The 20033-nt window shown below is 36.7% G+C and overlaps 1 protein-coding gene across 1 annotated transcript in view; it reads right to left on the bottom strand.

The window, feature by feature from the left end:
* Positions 1 to 324: 324 nt before the first annotated feature.
* Positions 325 to 20033, bottom strand: part of NCAM2 (neural cell adhesion molecule 2) — a 271599-nt gene continuing 251890 nt past the window's right edge. The window contains exons 16-18 of the mRNA XM_064644006.1: positions 10882 to 11086; positions 6383 to 6502; positions 325 to 1089 (exon numbers count right to left, since the gene is read on the bottom strand). Coding sequence (XP_064500076.1) covers positions 978 to 1089; positions 6383 to 6502; positions 10882 to 11086 — 437 coding nt within the window. The 3' untranslated portion in view covers positions 325 to 977. The remainder of the gene's footprint in view (positions 1090 to 6382; positions 6503 to 10881; positions 11087 to 20033) is intronic.

Below are 20033 nucleotides of genomic sequence, written 5' to 3'. Positions count from 1 at the left end.
CAATAAGGCTAACTTTAACGTTTTATGCACTGATTTGGGGAGAAAATGTATCTATTTCACTAAAACACAGTTTCATCCCCCAACTAAATGGCTTGAACTAAGAGCAAAATGAATATTCTATATGTATAAATATGGTGGGACAAATATTGTAACTTTTCATTTGAAGACAAGATTACGATTAAAAACGAGTTTTCTTTCCACACCTTTGCTGCAGTTTAGTTCACATGCGACCTCCAAAACTTTAATATAGAAAACCTGAAGCACTGAAAATCCAATCCTGGAGCCTTTCAGAGTCACACTCATGTAGTTAGGATGAGGCCAATATATCATTACAAAACAGTTACCAATTTTATTTATATCCATATATACCATCATGGTTATCAGCTTTTCATTTTACTGTAGAACCCAGGTGAAACTGCAGGTGGACTTGCCTTTGTGTTGAAGAGTGGTTTTTGTTTACTTCAAGTGATAATCACAGCTGGAATGACTACTGAGTATCTGCCAGTGCTAAGGTCTTAAAGGTTATACTGAAACTGTTTTTCTTCTTTTTTTTTTTTTTTAAAGACAACCTAAACTTTTGTTTTATTATAAATGGAAATAAATACAGTAGCATATGGCACTTTATGTATGTAGCTTGCACTGTAAGATCTGGAGAGACCTGATATGCTGTTTGTGGCTAGGGGTGCTCTGCAACTTTTCTTCTAAATAGGCATAATTTTTCACAAAATAAATTACAGTTCTTGTTCTGCAGATTTGTCCAATTTATACCATGGGACTTGGTGTCAGCAAAACTACATACTAAAACCATTAACAAAAAAATAGAAAGAAACTGTAGACAGGAACTGTTTCATCATATGTACACACGTACTAACTATTCCAAGCTTAAGTTTCCCAAGAAATTAAGGTCAGCTGTAAAGTTTTGGTCACGGGATTACTTCAATCCAAATGCATTATCCAGACAGCTGTAGTTTATCTTATTATGCTTTGCTATCATCTTCTTTTGACTGGATGATATCATTAGCAACTTTGATTTCTATGGTTTCTGGATTTAAAGCTTCTTTGCCATTTTCCTCCTTTAGTGGCAGTTTCCTATCAGACAAAAAGAGAAATTATGATAAGACATAAATAACACAATCTGGAATTTAAGTCTATAACATATGTATGACTTACACAGTTCACAGTGTTTCTAAAATCATAACTTATTGAAAATAATATGTAATTATTTTATTATGTGCACTGGCATTCTTTGCTTTTAAAGAAATCCATGTTAACCCTTTCTATTTCTACAAAGCCATGAAAAGCTAAATGTCACATGATAAGAACATTGCTGCTGCCCAAAATGCAGCTTCTTCAATAAGACAAAATTAAAAATAGAATGTCAAATAACTTGACCCAAGACAGCACAGAGATATGTGTTCCATAGGATACTGTGGAACACCTACAGTCCAGCTCTTTGCTGAATCTGGATTAAACTCTTTTTTAATGTCTGTTTCTTAATGTAAATTCAGTTGTATACAAAAGAACACAGCTATCATTGGAGATTATACCAAGACATAGGTAAAGAACTTATAGTGCATAGTTATTTAGAAACTTCTACAATTTAATTTTCATAGATCACACAATATAGCTTCATTAATAACTTACAACTCTTCTAAGACCAACTTAGTGAAAACTCTGAGGATTTTTATAATACTTAATACCAATGGCAAAAGAATCCCCACCCTTTTGAATGTGATTTCATTCGAAAAGATCTTGAAAATCATTGATTTCTTACTGCCAGTAATTAGCTATCAAAAAATATAGCTGTCAAAAAGATATATGGATTACTGAGATGTTCCTGTAATAATGTCTCCTGGGCATAATAGCTGTTAATTGTGATTCCAGTTCGGGTTTGCATATGCCGTTTTTATTCATAATAACTGTTAAATCTTTCAGTAAATTTCCACTGTGATTGCCTTGATGTCCCGAAGAGCAATAAAATGTTCAAAATCTGTCTGAGGAATCCCCTAGGAATGTCTTGTAATAACAGTGTTTAATGACAGCAAATAAAACAAAACAATACCCAAATTCCCAGCCTTATGAAATTTAAGCCACCTGACAAGAACTAAGAAAGATGCTGTTTATGTGGAGGTTAAACAGTGAGCACAACCTATATCTGCGAGAAATCAAAGACAAGACTAACTCGTTCTATTACAGTAAAATACGTGGGGTATATTATCAGCTGTCTGGCTCTGAGCACAGAGGGAGGTCCCCACTAATTGAGTGTTTCCCTTGGCACACCCAAGGGAAGCAGATCTCAGCCCACAACAGGACGGCTGAATGAATGGAAACAACAGAATCAACACAAATGTATTTTTAACAGAGGATTAAACACTGGGGCAGAGGAGGTGCAGCTCGTGAGATGCATTTCAGGTGAGCAGGTACACGTGTCAAAGATCTGATAAACTAGCATTAAAAAAAGGAAAGAAAAAAGATCTAATTTAATCTGGTTTTAATAAAGGCACAGTAATTTTTCAAAAGATGGTGCTGAAAAGGGAGGAAATATTTAGTCAAAGTAAAAACTGGGCAATTGACAGAATATACTGTGTGGAAATTTAAATAAATTGGTTAAAGTGGATTAAGACTGTGTTACAAATAATTTCAAATTACTTGAAATAGGAAGGTTTTCTAGAACCCTATTGAAGGATACGGGGCATCACTAAAATCCATGTTCATACAAACATTGTGAGCAAATTAGCCTTGGTTTACATACAAATGAGGAACAACAAAGAAAAAGGACTACAAACAAATAAAAAATTTTAGTCCTCAAAACTTTCCTCGTCGCAAAGGTCTTTGACCTTATTGTCTTTAAAAACTTGTGGTGATTTTTTTCTATGATGTGAGTTACGAGTGCAGTTATCATTAGACATTATTCTTTTTGACTTTGTTTTTTTTTTGAATTTTCATCTCCATTTGTTTAAAATATTAATTCATATTTAATCTTTATTAATAGATTCAATCATTTTCATCTTTCCATTAATTAATTTGAGTTTAAATGTTTTAATTACACCAATTTTCATATACCTAGTTTTTCTTTAGCTACATCTATTTGAAATAATTTTATATATTTCAGCTGGGTAAACTAATCCTTTCAAATCTTAAAACATTTTATAATAAAAGCCTTTTGAGGGGAAAAAAAAAAGGACCAGAGAACTTTAAAAGTTTTTTTGCTTTAATCAGATGCTGGTTGCAATCAATCATTAATAATATTGACTTCCTCTAGCACTGCATGTGGTCTAACTGCAAATGTCTGCTGCTACTACCCATACAAAACTTTAACTAGCATGTTTACTTTCCTATTTTAGAGGAAAATGGTTCCATTTTAATATTGGAATTCACCCAACTTCATTAATACTAAGAAATATTCAACCAATACTGGAAACACAATAATGTCAGACTAGGAAGGTAATTATAGTCCCACATTGCATGTGGTATTTTAATCATATTACAGAAATGAGATATGAAATGCACCGCTTAAATTGATTTCCTGCCAGAATGATTAAAACTTGTTGACTTGCAGGTAAAAGTGCTTTGAGCTAATCTGTCACAGAAGGATTCCAAACCTGGCTTTGACAAGAATCTTACCTGAGATAAAGTAAAACATAGATTGGCAAATGATATACTGAGCAATACAATGAAAATTATTGTTGTAAGAGGAAGTAATCTCTTTACTAGTTATTTCCCACAATTGCTTAAATTGCATTTAAGGTTCTGAGTATAATTTGGCATTATTCAAAATAATTCAATTAATTATTCAAAATATTTCATCTAATTTAACCTCAAAGCTTATCTTGTATACATTTAAAACAGCCAGAATTAGTCAGAATGCATCCCATCATGTGTGAACAGTGCCTGCCTGGAATGTCCTTGAAACTTTTCTTTCCTGCAGGCTAAGCCCTTCTCTCCAAGATCCCTGCTGGTCATCCTCACTCTGCCCAGCATGTGCCTTTCTGGCTGTTGTTGGCAATGTGTCTTTGTGTTATTCCTACTGAGAGACTGACTTCTTCTCTATTGCATCCTCCATTAGTGGCATCTCACTTGTGCTTCTCTGTTTTATTGGTTATGACCCACGTCCAAGCCAAAGGTCTTTCTGTGTTGCCCTAGTACCATTGTCCCTCCAGGTGTCCTGGTTGCATGGTGCTCTTTTCATCTTTAGTTTACTAAGTGGCACTGTCCCAAATATTTAGCTGACCTCTGTCCTGCTCTGCCTTGAACTGCTGCCTTTTGCCATTGGTTGTGAGAGAAAAAAATACCAAGAAGGAAACTGTCATCATTATTAATATCTCTTAGCAGTCCTATTCTTTCAAGGACATAATACCCATCAAAATCCTTATCAGTTGTTCCTATGATTTAGTTTCAGTGGTTTTTTTCCCATGACAGCGGGGACTGATTCTTTCCCCCTCCCCTAAGATAATAAAACATTTTTGATTTTAACTTTCTCATATTTCACTCCTGTCAGTTGTTCTAAAGATTGTGACAAGCAGAATGAATTTAACTGGATTTTTCCTGGTATCATGTCCCCTGCTAGATGCATCTCTTTTGTATTTGCAAGAGCTGGTGCTACAAATAGTCTTGAAACCTGAACAACTGTGGCCCTGGTTCCTTACCCACTAACATATTCTGTGATATCCAAGGCCTGCTAGACTTACAGTTCTGGCTTTTGCAGTTTTAGATAATGGAGAAAAAAAAAGACACTGTTTTATAAGAACACCCTCTCCTTTTAAAAAAACAACTGTGACTTCATCAAATAATGATCAGGTAAATTTCTATATTTATTATGTGTCTTTGTAGCCCTGACAGTAATCTCATGAGGCAGGAGGTTTTCACAGCACATGGAAAATCTTGGGCTCCAACCAAAGAAACTTGGAGGTTTCTTTAATAATTTAAAATCAATCAACTTTTGAGGCTCAGAAATTAAACTCTTGAGCAAGCAGTTCATGCTCTTTAACACCAGTATTTGGGCTCTCAATAGAAAGAATGGTACTGTCATCACCTTTATTGACAAATTAGTTTCTCTTCAAGCTAAATTTTTAAAGAAAAAAAAGCATTGGAAGCTCTCATTGTAACAACAAGCTTAGCAAAATACCAGCTCGCAAATTTATGGTCCATCCAGGTATTGAAAACTGTTGCTCAGGTACAAACAACAGGCACTTTGCCCAGTTTAATCTGTTCCAGGGGCTGCATCAGCAAAAGAGGAGAGGACCTGACTGTCAGGACCCAGGATCCCCAGGCACAAGGCTGATCCCCACAACTCAGGAGGCAGCTGGAGTCTGCGAGCGTGGGTGAGAACTACTGCAGGGACAGGAAGGGGGCACAAGGAAACAGAGCAAAGCAGCTGCCCTTCAGCTCAATTAATCCAATTACACCATGAGGACTTAAATACTCAGCTAAGCTCTCAGTAAAATGAATGAAAGCAGGAAGAGGCAACCCTGTGAGGAGCTGGGTTTCTGGGGCACAGGATCATTGTGCCCTACCTATGGGATGTGTGTGTGTCAATCTAAAGCTATTCCTGAGAGTCAGGAGATTCCCAGAGTGGTGAATAACTTCTGGATGGGTGGTAAAGATCAGCTGTAACCAACTTAAAAAATCCTTGTACTGCTCAGTCACCACTGCAGAGTCAGGAGAGCTTGGGGAGTGAGGTGGCTGCAGGTGCTGGGGCTGGGAGGGAAGGCAGAGTGGGCTGTGACTTGCTTCTGCTGGCCAAGGTTCCCCTCGGGGTTTGGAGGTTAGCCAGGAATGGCAGGGGAGCACTGGGGCAAGCTCTGGTGCATCCTGAGAGCCAGGGAGCACAGGAAAAGCCTTGTCCTCAGCCTCCAGCTCCCCGAATGCAACAGGCAGAACTGGGAGCAGCAGCAGGGTGCCCGGTCCATGTCCCACCAGGACCAGGGCTGGGCAAAGGCTGCTGATGAGTCTGGACCTGTATTGACCAAGAACACAGGAGGAGCTCCTCGGGAGTCAGGGCAGCAGGGAAGAGCAGAAAATTTCCCCAGAGGCTCATTAATCTCCAAACAGGTGATTGTGTAAAGACACACTGCAGGATTGACTGTCGTGATGTTGCCACCCAAGGGCTGGATAATGCCCAGATGTGGTTGTACTCTGGGTCACAGAAAGCAGAGAAAAATGTCTCGTGATATCCTCAGCCAGTATATGTGAGGTACAGTGATTTAGATGGATTATTGTAAAAAACAAGCAAACCAACCAGCCCCACACTCATACACTGCACTGCCACAGCAGACCATTCTGGTGATACTGCGTATCTCCCCCCCAGACTGGAGGGAATCCAGTCCATCCATGCAGCCAAGAGGAGCTTGTGTGAAACTCCAGGGAATATCAGCCTACTTACTCTGGTTCTGTGAGGGGAGTTGTCTCATTTGGCTCATTTACTGGACTCCCATCTTCATGATTGGTAATTCTTTCATCCTCTGTTCTCATTTCCACTATTGGCTCTTTTGATCCATCTTTCCTAAAAATTATTAAAAGAGTCTTAGTCTCTTATCACCATATTAACCATATACATTGCACCTAACGAATTACCAAGATCCCTGCTCTCAAAAGTTGGCAAAAGAAAGGCAGAACTAATTATCAGTGACTAACACCACCAAGACACATTTAACAGTGTGTTCCCAATTCCTTGAAGTCTTCAAAGCATCCTGTATCCATGGTTACTTACCTAACTCTGCAAACATGATGAATTAGCATCTCAAAAGAGCATTTTGTTTATGACTAATAATAAGGCAACAGCCTCTTCGTGGGAATAGATGTAAACTTCCCTAACATAGTATAATAAATATAGGATTTGAAGCCTAGTTATACTTGAACTTCTCTGGCAGTGTTAAAGAGTCATTATGTTTGTATACACACTGCAGAAGTGTGCTTTAATCTCCTGAGATTGTGACAACCCCAGCTGCCAGAGTGGCGTAAAGAGCCCTTGTGTGGTAAAAATCTAACCCCTTCTGCTTTCCTGGTAGAAAAAACTGTTTCTGTGTCATATTTCCCCCCATTTAGGAACAAATGCTAGTGTCTCACATATAAGTAAATGAATAACCATTGGGCTAATTAGACAATGAATTATAAAGAAGATGGAGCAGGGAGTATTGTCATTGTGTTTTGTTGGTAGTCACAGAATCACAGGTTTGGGTTGGAAAGGTCCTTTAAAGGTTATCTAGTCCAAATCCCCTGCAATGAGCAGGGACATCTTCAACCAAATCAGGTTCCTCAGAACCCTGTCCAACCTGACCTTGAATTTTTCCTGCTATGGGACATCCACCACCTTTCTGGGCAAGCTGTTCCTGTGTTTCACCATCTTAATTGTAAAAAAATTCTTCCTCCTGTCCAATCTAAATCTACTCTATTTCACTTTATAACCATTACCCTTGTCCTATCCCTACATCACCTTCTAAAAAGTCTGTCCCCATCTTTTTCATAAGCCCCCTTCAAGTACTGAAAGAACGACAAAGGTCTCCCTGGAGCCTTCTCTTCTCTAGGCTGAACAGCCCCAATTCTCTCAGCCTGCCCTCATAGAGAGAGTGCTCTATCCCTCTGATCATCTTGGTGGCCTCCTCTGGACTCGCTCCAACAGGTCCATGTCCTTCCTGTGCTGGGGACCCCAGAGCTGGAGGCAGCACTGCAGGTGGGGTCTCACCAGAGCAGAGCAGAGGGGCAGAATTCCCTCCCTCCCCTGCTGCCCACACTGCTTTGGATGCAGCCCAGGACACGGGGGGTTTCTGGGCCATTGAGAGCATATTGTTGGCTCATGTCCAGCTTTTCATGAGCCAGAATCCCCAAGTCCTTCTCGGCATGGCTGCTCTCAATAATATGACCATGATATGGGAATAACTGCTCACTGCTACAGAATTATTAACAATACTTACTGATTAACATGACTTACTAAAAGTATTAAGTAACTTGCATATAATTTTACTCTCAAAAGGCAGATCAAAGTATACCCGATCTATATTTAATTCCAAAAAGAAAACCTCTTTCCATGCAAATATTTCATCTCTATTCCTGTCATCAGATCAGGAATTGTATCCTGGAACTTCATCAGCTGCAGTCTGGAAACAGAGGGTAACTGAGTTACAGATGAACAATCACTTTTATATTTAACAGATTATTTTCTGGACCTTTGATATTCTAGAGAGCAGTCAGTCTGCAATGGGCCACAGCAAAGACCTGGCTAAATGCTTCTCTAATTCATGTCTCACATTTTCATATAGTTTCTGACAAAAAAATTGTTAAATAGTCTTTTGCAACAGGAAGTATCAAGAAAACTCTACCATCTTCTGGTAGGTATCCTTAAGGAAAATCTTTGTAGGTTAATAAGAGTTTAGCATAGATACAGAAACTGACTGGAGAAGAAATAATGGGTAGAAGTCTTAAAGATTGTGTCTATTAAAAAACCCCAAACAAACAAAACCCAAAACCCCCAATCCTGTATGTGCTTATTCACCTCTGCAAATGACATTTAAGACACAAAAATGGATACAAAGCTCATTTTGGATGATGCACTAAACTGTCATGGCTACCTCATATCTGTGAAAAGATTATGGATTTAAGCTGGACTGGTGGAGGGACTGATAAGTTCTGCTTGGTTTTTCAATGTATTTAGAGTCTTACAAACATTATTGCATGACCAAAAACCTAAAAAAGATATTATTCATGAGCAGCATTCACATACATGTGCAGAATGTACAAACTGTGTAACATTTCAGAATTCCACAGAAGAGAAAGTGATTTATAGGAAATGCATTATGTCATTTTTGTTCTAGATGGCTGTGTGTATGTTACATGCATTGTATCACCTACATTAATTGCATATGGAACATAATTAATTACTATATATATATATCCTACAATCAAAGTGTAACCAAGAACCATAGCACAAACCTGCTCAAAAATCCAGAATGCAAACTGACATATTTAAAACAGGGAAATGTCAGTGTATTTTAGGGAATAGCTGTTAGCATGAAATAAATTCAAATTTTGATTCTTCAAGTCTGTCCTGAAATTTTAGCCTGACAGTTTATTAGTGCAGAGAACAGGCTAAAATAAGAACCGTCACAAGTATTTTAAGACCTGACTGACTGAAGGCCACTCCAGCAATGAAAAGAAATATAGTTAAATAACATAGTTGTTCTTTTAAAATACGTGTCATGGAAGAATTAATATTAAGAGACCAGCTTTATGCTTTCCTGGGACAGCACAGAATGGCATTTGGGTATGATGTTGATAACAAGGTATAAACTCCTGTCAAGTGACATTTGCAGCTTTATTTCCCTAAGGTCTTCCCGTTCAGGAGGGTCTGTACACCAATTTGTACTTGGTCACTCCTTGAATGGGAAATTAAAGCATAAACTGAAGTGCTGTGCTCAACAGGAAAGGACAGCTGAGCCAGAGCCAGAAGCTTCACATCTTGATTCTATTGATCCAGACAGGCCAGATTCACACAATAGAAAAAATATCCTTAATCTTTCTCTTGCTGTAAAATGGGAGAGCTAGGAAACACTTATTTTATGGCATGACTTTTATTCAGAAGCCTTATTTGATGGGAGTAGTCTCTGCTTGCTTACAACTGGTTTTGTTCTATGGAGCTGTTTCCAAAAGGGAACCTCTTTTAAGAAGAACCTGGCCAAGACGTGTAGTCAAGTTAAGGAAGACACAGTCTGAAACCCAAAAGCCAGAATTAAAACCAAAAAAAGGCTTTTACACCTCCAGTACTGGCAATGGAGAAACCTGTTACAGCTGTGAATAATGAAGGCTGCAAAATCTACTCTGCTCTTACAGGCACTTGGGGAAGGACGGGATCTAGGATGCTGCAGGACAATAAACTGTTATGCCTGACTGCTGGGAGAGGCACAGAGGAATTGGACCAGTAAATATTAATCAGCCACACAAAGACAGCATTCTTTCATATATTACAGTGTATGCATAAGTTGTCTACCAGATGAACATAATCAGGTAATTAAGCACATTTTGGTAAAAAAATGGAACTGCATAAAATAGAGGACCACAAATAATCCTCTCTCCAGGTTACATATTGAAAGCCCTGTAAAGGCTTGGTCTCTAAAGTATGGTTATTTTATGCAATTAGTAATTGAACTGTTTTGCCAGAGATCTCAGTATCCACTCTTAATTAAGGGACCATATTTGCACATAAATGATCAGTTCATTCACCTTTGTCTGATGGAATAGCCACTACAGAAGGCTATTTGTGATAATTAGGATTGTTTATTTCCCACTCATGTTTAGCAATCATTGACTATTGTTATGAAGAACAATCACACTCACCACCATTTCACCCACATCTAACTCAGCATTCCTACTTAAAAAAAATCAACAATACCTTTCATTCTTAAAGTCTCTGGGCAAGAAAAAGGATTTTTCCATCAAGTGCTATATCTGAGAAGAAAAATTCTTTCATGGATTTTTTATAATACTACATCCTTCACTCTCAGATTTACTGGCACTGTCACAACCATATGCTGAGGTTTTGGGTATTAGCAGCTTAAAGATGGATTTGCAGAAATGGGAGTTACAATGATCTGTTACCTGCTCCTCATGAACCAAATATGTGCTTGTAACTAATACTGCATTACAATTGATTTCCTTTGTGTCAAGCTGGACAAAGAGGTCATCCTAAAGTGAGGTACGGTAAATTCCTTGTTTGTGTCTCAATTTTTCTTTTAAAGGCAATAAACAATTCTACACATTTCCTTTTCCAAGTAATAGAAACATTTTATTAATTCCCTTTGTCACACCACAAAATGGCCATAAAGTCAATATAAGCTGGACAGCCAACTTTTTCTTTTAATGATGTTTCCAGCATAGGTGTTTAATACTCACAAGTAAGCAGCCTTTCCTTCTTCCAGTTCTTTACTTTTTCCACTTGAACCACTCTTCTTCCCACAGATCCTCCTGGTGATGCACATTAGCAATCCACATTGTCGTACAAAGAAGCAGCTTACATCAGTCACAACCAGGATTAATAAAAGGGCTGCCACTCCCAGGCCAATGACAGCACCGAGTCCAAGACCATTAAAAAGAGTGTCTTGAAGGAAAGAAAATTAACACCTATTAATAAAATTAATCCCAAAATATCATTTTCTAAAGTTTTAAAGCTGTTGATCAGGAGACTAAAGGATGTTTAGAAATGAACCATTGAGAAATTAATGGGAATAAACAGTCCTGAAGATTGAGCATGAATATTACCTGATTAAAATCACAAAAAACATTTTCTTCTGCATAATACTTTCCCACTGCCAAAATTCCAATATGGTCAAAGAGCATAAATGGCATTATTAAATAACAAATAATATCTCAGCATTCTAAGACTGAGAGTATCAGTAAGCAGCCTAAGGAAAACATTTTAAGTGCTCAACATAATAATAGTTGATAGAAGCTATCATTTTCTACATTTCAAATATAATTATGATTCTCTGATTCTAATTACTGAAAGATTTAAGAGAGTGCCAATAGAGTATTTATTCTTGTAAAGGTCATTTTTTGAATTAGAGTAAAAAAGTCTTCAGTCAAGTTAATTCAAGCTATTTAGTCTACAAACAGTTGCACACAGTCTTAAATAAATTAGTATGAGGAAAAATATGCATATCATTAAATCATTATAGGGTTAGGACCTCATTTGGTTTCATCTTGTACCTTGAAAATGCAATCATTCACTTAAAAATAAACATATTCCACACCTGATCTTGCTTTCTGTGTTTGTATTATGAGACTTGACGCTTAGTTAATTTTACCTTATTACAAAACTCAGAAAAAAATTATTTTAATTTTTCGATTTGGTTGATATTTCTATAAGAGACAGCAATACTGTGAACTCTTTTGAATAGTGTGGTTCTCAGGAGAACAACCACTGCTGTGTCTGTGAACTCAGACGACCCTTATACAGGAGAGGATTTGTATCTGATCAATAAACTATGGGAAAAAAGCCAGCTCAGCAATGGTTCATGCACCAGCTAATTCAAGAGGCTGTCACCTGGCTCAGAAATTGGCCAGTGACAATTGCCTAGTGTGATACTCTGTCCTGGAGCAAACTCCAGTGGATGTAACAGAATATAAATAAAGAAATGTGACTACTTTAAAATATCATCTTCCTCTTCTTTCTCTTCTGCCTCCCCAAAACATTGTGGATTGTTTTCAGATTAAGCATAGCGTTCAAGCTTTCATTTTTCTGCTTAACTAATTTTAATATCTATTTACCATTTCAAATATAATTCAAAAATTTTTTTTGCAGGCTTCTAAATACATAAATATTCATTCTTAGTCTAGTCTTAGTGTAGGACTCTAAGATGGAAAAGTAAGAACTGTTTTCAAAAGAAGGGGAGCATTTTACTTCTTATGCAATTGACTTCATTGTCCATTATATGGGTTGTTTTATTATAGAAGTGTTCTTCATGGTGTTATTATGCAATAAGCCAGAATTCAGTGTATATATTTACATGGATGGATAGACAGAAAAACAGACAGATATTACTTCAAAGTTAATCTGCTTTCTTCAGAAAGACTTAAAAAACACTACATAAATTACAAAAATAATGGTGCAGCAATGAAATAAAGTAACATTTATGCATTGCTCCATCAGCAATGTTGGAAGTTTGACATTTCACATTAATTCATTTTCTTCCCTTTTTTTAACCTCAACATTCCTAGGTAATTATTATAATTTCTGATACATCTTCCAAAACTTACTTTATCCATGCATCCACCCACCTATTTGATGGCTTCTTTTGTAAGCTTCAGACATTTTTATTTACTAGTCTGAATTGTCAGGAAGATATAAGTAGATATTCAATTCCAATTTATTGAAAAGATCATATGTTTCAACTGACAAAATACCACTAAATTCTATAGAGTTCGGTTTTCAAGATCTTATACTGTGAAGTTTTCATCTCTGTACGTTCTTGACCAGCAAACAGAATGTGGAGGAGTAAAATTAGTGTCTTTTAATCCATATTTTAAAAGGGATTATTTGCTGGGTTTTTTTCTGGTTTATTTTTAGGATTTTTCTTTATTTTTAATGCAGTGTTAAGAGTTCTTTCCTACAGGGAGATACATTTTTCACTGCTGTGAACAGCATTTCCAGTGTCACTGGAACGCTGTGAAGTGGCAAGCTTCCCATCCCAAATGACTCAGTGACAGAAAAGCCTACACAGTATTTTCACTGTCAAGTGAAGGAAATGTTTACAGTAGCAATATTCCTCCTTTGTATAATACTTGCCATAGTTGAGAGGGAGACTGTTTTTTGTTTCTGATCTTCTTCGGTATATGTGAGACCTAAATATTTGACTGTTACATACTTTTTCTATCTCTTCGTGATAGATAATTTCCTTTACATTCAGCATTCCCCATCCTTACCACTGCCCTACCTCTCAAGTCCTATTTTTCCTACTTGAAACCCATTTGTTCATACACATTTCTGTTTCATAAGTCTGATTTCTGAATAACGGGAACGTGGCCACATCCTGTGGTGGGGTGAGGAGCATGGCTATTATCACCCTTCTGACCTGTCTAAGTATCTTAATTTACTTTATTCTTCTAAAGACAGGTAGAAATTGGACTGTCTTGTGTTTTAAAAGTACCTATGTTATGGTTTATTTTCAGTCTTAATGAAAACATATGCAATTAGTGTTTTAAAAGTTCATTGGTGGCTTAATTCTGTTCTTCCTTAAGATTTTGTACTTTTCTATCTGCTCCCACAAAAGTTGTAAAACTAATGCCAAGTACTATTAAAGAGGTTTAGGCCTCTCCCAACTGCTTTATAAAATCATATACTAATATATCTATGGTTTCAAAACAATGTCAATTTTTTTCTTAAAACTTTATGTTATAATGTTATGACATCAACAGAAGCTCTAATTCTATGACTGGAAGTAATATTAATGTCATACTACATATAGCCTTTCCACCAACTTTGAAAAGCACCTTTGTTATCAAAAAGTGTTGCATTAAATTAAATTTGGTTTAACTTTACTGCAACAATTCTTAAACAATGCAAAATGAAAGTTAAATTAAAGAAATGATTTTACACTTTTGGTGTTTTTTTAGTGTTCCAGTATATACTAAATGGACTCAAAATACTAATTCTACTCTGCACTCTAAAATAACAAAGTATTTATACATTATACCATTTTTTTCCTAGTTGAAAACAAACTTATTTTAAATCATAAAAATTCAACGTTAATGCAAGAGAATAGGTTCTTAGCAACTTTTTGAAAAGAATTATTGTATACCTAACTTAATAGTCTAACCATAGGGAGCCTTTTAAAGCACTGCTTGGAGAAAAAAAAAGTGTAAGTTCGAGAGTTCTGAGTGAGTTTTAATTATAATTTGTCAAAAATATGCTAAATTTAAAATGACATGCTTTTTGTTATAGAGAATGTGGCATGAATAATATAATAAACCTTGCCATGACAATGAATGAAACCGACAACCTTAAAGTCACTTCATTCATCCACTTCTTCAAAAAAGTGCTTATCAATGAATACGTATGGAAATAAGATCTAAAAAAATTTCAGAAATGTAATAAAAAAAACCCTGAAGCAAGTTTATATAAATGTCACGGAAAGTATTGGAAATGTTCAAGTTCTCACTTGTTGAATATTTCTAACGATGTCTAATAAAATAATTGAACATTTTTGCAGAAATCATTATTTGATGGGAAAGAGCAATGGAGAGCTTTGGAAAGTAATTTTGCAGTGAAGAGAACTAAGTGGAAAGATAAATTTTCTGGCCCCTCAAATGCAAATTCAGACTGAATTCCTTTAAGGAGTCTCCATCGGATACCCTAAAGGGAAGCAGGTCTAGAGAGTCACCATCTGTACATGTGTACAGAATCACAGAATGGTGTTGGAAGGAACCTGAAAGATCATCCTTTTCCAAGCACTTGCCACAGGCAGGGACACTTTCCACTAGACCAGACTGCTCAGGGCCCCATCCAACCTGGCCTTGAACACTTCCAGGGATGGGGCATCCACAGCTTCTCTGGGCTGCTCCAGTGTACAGGTATACATGGAAAACTAAAGCTTCCTCACAAAGTGACAGGAACTAAACAGGCAACACTGGGATACTCAAAATGATGTTACATCAATGTATGTTCTTGGAGGTGACAGAATTTCACTGTACTCTGACAGAATCACATTCTATATATTCAATTGCTGGTACAATAAAATAATAGTTGTAAGCTTTATAATAACTAATCTGCTTGAGCAGGGAGGTTGAACAAGATGAATTCCAGAGGTCCCTTTCAGATGTTCAGTGATTTTAATTTTGTTGGGGGAAAAAAAGCAAGTTAGCACCTTCTTGTGCCTTTCTTCCCTTCCCCTCCTCCTTAGCAGACATGGATTAAAGTTAGGATGAAAGATAGATGAGGCTACATAGTCTCCACCCTTTTCCAGTCATTTAAATTTTTAAGGGAAAATGGCAATGATATAAAAGACTTTCCAAGCTCATAGGGAAGCACCTGGCTGCTACATATGCATGAGTGCAGGCATATCATGCATTTTGTCCTTTCTTTCAGGTCAGTCAGAAAATAAAGTAAGAAATGCTCTCAAGCTGAAGTAGTTAAAAATTATGAACTAGAGGATGAATTTGAACATACTGCACTGGGTCATTGGAGGAAGGAAAAACATACTCTTGCTTGTCGTCTTCTTGAACTGCACTGTTGTACTGACTCTTAAAAGGTGCCCAGCCATAAGAGTTGTTTCTGCACTGCCTATGAATATTGTCTGGGATTTTATATCTGATCTGAAACTTAGACTGAAAGGCTTACAAATGCATATTCTAAATCAAAACCTCTAAAAAGACAGAAAACATAGATCTTAAAATTTCATATCCATTGATGAGCATCCGAACAATCATAATGCAGTACTAAAAAATTAAAGAGCTGTTTTCTACCAGTTAATAATATGACAGTGGAAGGGCAAGACCATTGCTAGAACAAGCTCTGCCAAGCTAAAGGGCTAGAGATGGGAAAAAAAAACCCAGACAAATGGATTCACATGCGGAAAACAGCCTATCATGAGAAAAATAACAATGGCAAAACCAAAAGAATTCATCAGAAATGTTACAGAATTCCAAACAGGTAACATACATCTGTAGCACAGGTCCATCCCAGATATAAAAATATATACAATATGTATACAAAACTATGAGGTGTCAGAGGCAGGGAATTGTAAATATTCAAATGATGGCTTTTCATTATATCTTATACCTTTCATTATATATTATACCTATATTTCACTGCCTTTTAATGCTTTGCATTTCCTTGTATTGAAAATGGATATACCTATATTGTGGGACTTGCACAGCTTTGCAAGTCAAAGCATCTTCCTCCTTCATTTTCCAACAGGAAATCTCCAAGAGGGCTTTGACAGAGCTGTTTTGTGCTCCAGCTCCTTTACTTTGGCTGACCAGGATGCAAGGACTGTGTGACACCCATCAAATGAAGAATGAACTCTATCTTGAGTAGCATGTGAAGGTAGCATGTACCCACCTTTTTTAGTTAGATTGGCATGATGCTGTAAGACTATAAATTAGAAGAGGAACCATATCTTAGCTTTGTCCAAGAGCTTTCTATTACTAAGCACTCCTGTTCCTTACTGAGATAAAAATCATGGCAGGCAAAAGGGAATAAAGACCACGATCTGTTTTTAGCAACTTATACCAGTAAACCGGGCTTTTAAGCCAGGTAAGTGCCCAGCAGCTGCGTGTCTACCTTCAAATTAAATAAACAAATCACTACATTTGCAACATCAACTTGTAAAAAATTAATATGATTCTGTACAACATTTACTGGGGGAACGTTCGATGCAAAAGAGAATGTGACAGTAAGTATTATTCTTTTCTATACCGTTCCTTAATACAAAAAGATGCTAACAAGGCTATAATCGACATTAATTTTAATGCTTTTTCTTCCTTGGTGATTTTTCCTATAACTCTCTGCTAGGACAGATACAGCTGAGGGCACTGTACAAGCACATGAGGATGTGTGTGCTCTGTACTGCACAATTGAGTAATATGTTCTGACAGACACACTTGACACACAGCTTTGAAAAATAAGGGGACAGTATTATGAACTCTGAGGTAACTAACTGAAAAGGTGGTTTCCTCTAACTTCCTTCCACCCACAATGACAGATCTTCATTTTCTCCCATTTCCAATGAAATCTGAGCTGGATGGCAGTGGAGTTTCAGTGATTTTCACTGGCAGCAAGAGTAGCTGTAAAGAACAGACTAAAGAAACAACAACACACGGAGAGATGGGCACTCACAGTCAAAGGAGTCTGTGGTGCCACCAAGATTATCAGTTATACAGAAGTCATCTACTAAAATAAGCATGTCTAAAATGATATCTGTCAGAAATGTTGCAATGTTCTGATACTTATCTGAGTGAGGGAGCTTTTCTTTATTATGACTGAGATCCTCTTGCCAACAAATTTTCTGAAAATACTATTTTCCTTTAAATTTTACAGGAAAATTTCTTGTATCATGACTCTCTCAGGATATACTGAGTAAGTAGGACTTGAGTTCTCATTTACTCTAATGGCCCTTTACATCATTTCTTATTGGAGGTTGTCTTAATAGACATTGATACAAGAGCTAAATGAAAGAATAGTAATGTAAATAACAGCTTGAGTTTTCCTGCCAATGTCTTGTCTGTGGCCATTGAGGGATAACAAGGGAAAGGCAAGGAGGCCTCATTTACTAGAAAAAGTGTGCTGTGTTGTGAAAATACTCTCCAGAGTTGTTGTTTATTACTTTTTAAACAAAGCTTAAAAAACAGTATTCCTGGCATCATCAAACTATCCCTAAGAAGCCTTCAGAGGCATTTCTGATATGCCTAAAGAGTTATCAGGTAATTACAGCCCCTTTTTTCATGTATTTGCTCAGTCAGTGTAGTAAAGAGTATGTTTTTACTGCTGCCTCCTTCTATGGGAAGCCTCAGAGAAGAGAGGGCAGAGAGATCCCAGCCCTCCTGTGCACTGAGGAGGAAAGGCTGCACAACCATGGCAGCTCTGTGGGGTTTATGGCATCAGGCCTGCACCCAGGTTTTAGAAGGCCTTGGGGAAGCAAATTCCTGTGTCCCAGTTTCCTCCACTCCAACTGACAGCAGATTTACTGAACATGTCTCTTGGAGGAATTTCTAAGAACCTCTGCAGATTAATTAAGATTGACATGGGTATTGAGAACACACAATTATGTGTGGTTTCAGTACTGCTCTTACATAAAAGGATAAATTATTTTAATTGCTTTATTTAGGAGAATTCAAAATCATACTGTGAGCATACCACAGAGACCTGAGAGATTTTTGCATCTTTATAGTGGATGACAGCTGCAGGCAGAGCACTGTAGCTGGGAGACCTGAAAAACAGTCAAACTATCTTGGGATTGTATTTGAATTGATAAAGTATTTCAGCATTTTGACAGCATTTTCTTTAAGACAGATGTAAATTCAAAGACAACAGTTTCAAGAAGTAATACTTGGAATAGTTCAAGTATATAATTATTGTGTATCATTAGCTACAAAAAGAGCATTAATATTATGAGTGCTGCCAATATATGGTGCATGTTTTTATTTGAAACAGTCACACTGCCACAACTGCAACTGCCAGCAGAGCCCTACTTGGTACAAAAGAGTTGTGTAACAATATAGTTTCTCCCAGTAGTAAAACATCTGCCTTTGGGGATACAACTGTTTCAAGCAGGCAGATTAAATCAGCGTGGATCATGTGCTCAGGCTGCATATTTGCACAGACATTTCACATACTTGCTCCATTAGTGCAGTAGCATGGCAGCCACCTAATATCAACCAAACGTAAAATTCAGGAATTCTATTTTTAGTGACTTTTTTGGGTTTGTGATGCTTGTTTTTTTTGGTTTTGTTTTGGGTTTTGTGTGTATGGGTGTTTCGTATTCACTATTGGAAAAAACACTGTTGAAATAAAAATGTTGATACAATGCTAAAAAATCTCTTCAGTTACAAAATACATAATGCAGATAATACAAGAAAAAAACCCAGCATTTATCAGTAATAAAGAAAATACAGATTGAAATGCTTTAAGTCAGTTTTCTTTATTACAAAAATGAAGACAGAAGTTGCATAAACTAAAATGAAATTTGAACAACAGATGAAAGATGCACAAAGTTACATACATTTCATGACATTGTGTTTGGAAAGATGCTGAGGGACATTACAGTTACACCATGCACAGGTTCTTCAGGGAAAAAGCAGAAATGACAGCAAGTGCTGCGTGCGTAAAAGAAATCAGTGGAGCAAAATGGCAGTGAAATATGAAAAAGACAAAAAAAAGTAATTGTTTCACAAATTAAAATAAACTATTTTGAATCCAGATTTTTTCTCTTGCCTTTCACACTGTTTTTGAAAACAGAAACTTACAGACACTGCATTGTTTCCAGTATTTTTCACAGAATTAGCTTTTAGTACATTGTATACATTTTCAATTGTAATGCTCTTAGAAACATTCTCAGTGAGATTTACTTTGCTTGTAGTATAGGGCACCTAAGACATGTATTATATTTAAAATTATATGAAAATAAAATATGCACTGAAAATTGCCTCCACAGAAATGTTAAACATGTAAAATAAATATACAGAACTGTTAATATCATACAACATAATGGGACTATGATGTCAGGAATTACTACTACAGTTTCTCATGGCTTTAGAACATATGAAAATGAAATGAGGATATTCCTACCTCAGTTCCTTGATCTAGTTTACATAAAATATCTAAACCTAGTATAGGTCTCAAGCACACAGTTTCTATATGGCTGCTGATTCTAGACAGGCCAAGTTGGTAGATCTCTACACTTCATACTTGAGATCATCAGCTTTATTAGGATGTTGTCATTGGCATTAAAAGGAAAAGGTTTTTCCCTGTGAATTTCCATCACTTACATATTAAGCCTGATAAATACCAAAGGAAAACTGGACATTCCTTACATGCCTGGAGAAATGAA

This window comes from Pseudopipra pipra, chromosome 2 (assembly GCF_036250125.1).
Source record: "Pseudopipra pipra isolate bDixPip1 chromosome 2, bDixPip1.hap1, whole genome shotgun sequence".
NCBI lineage: Eukaryota > Metazoa > Chordata > Aves > Passeriformes > Pipridae > Pseudopipra > Pseudopipra pipra.
Note: the sequence above shows the minus strand (reverse complement) of the source record. Positions and strands in the feature narration are given on the sequence as shown.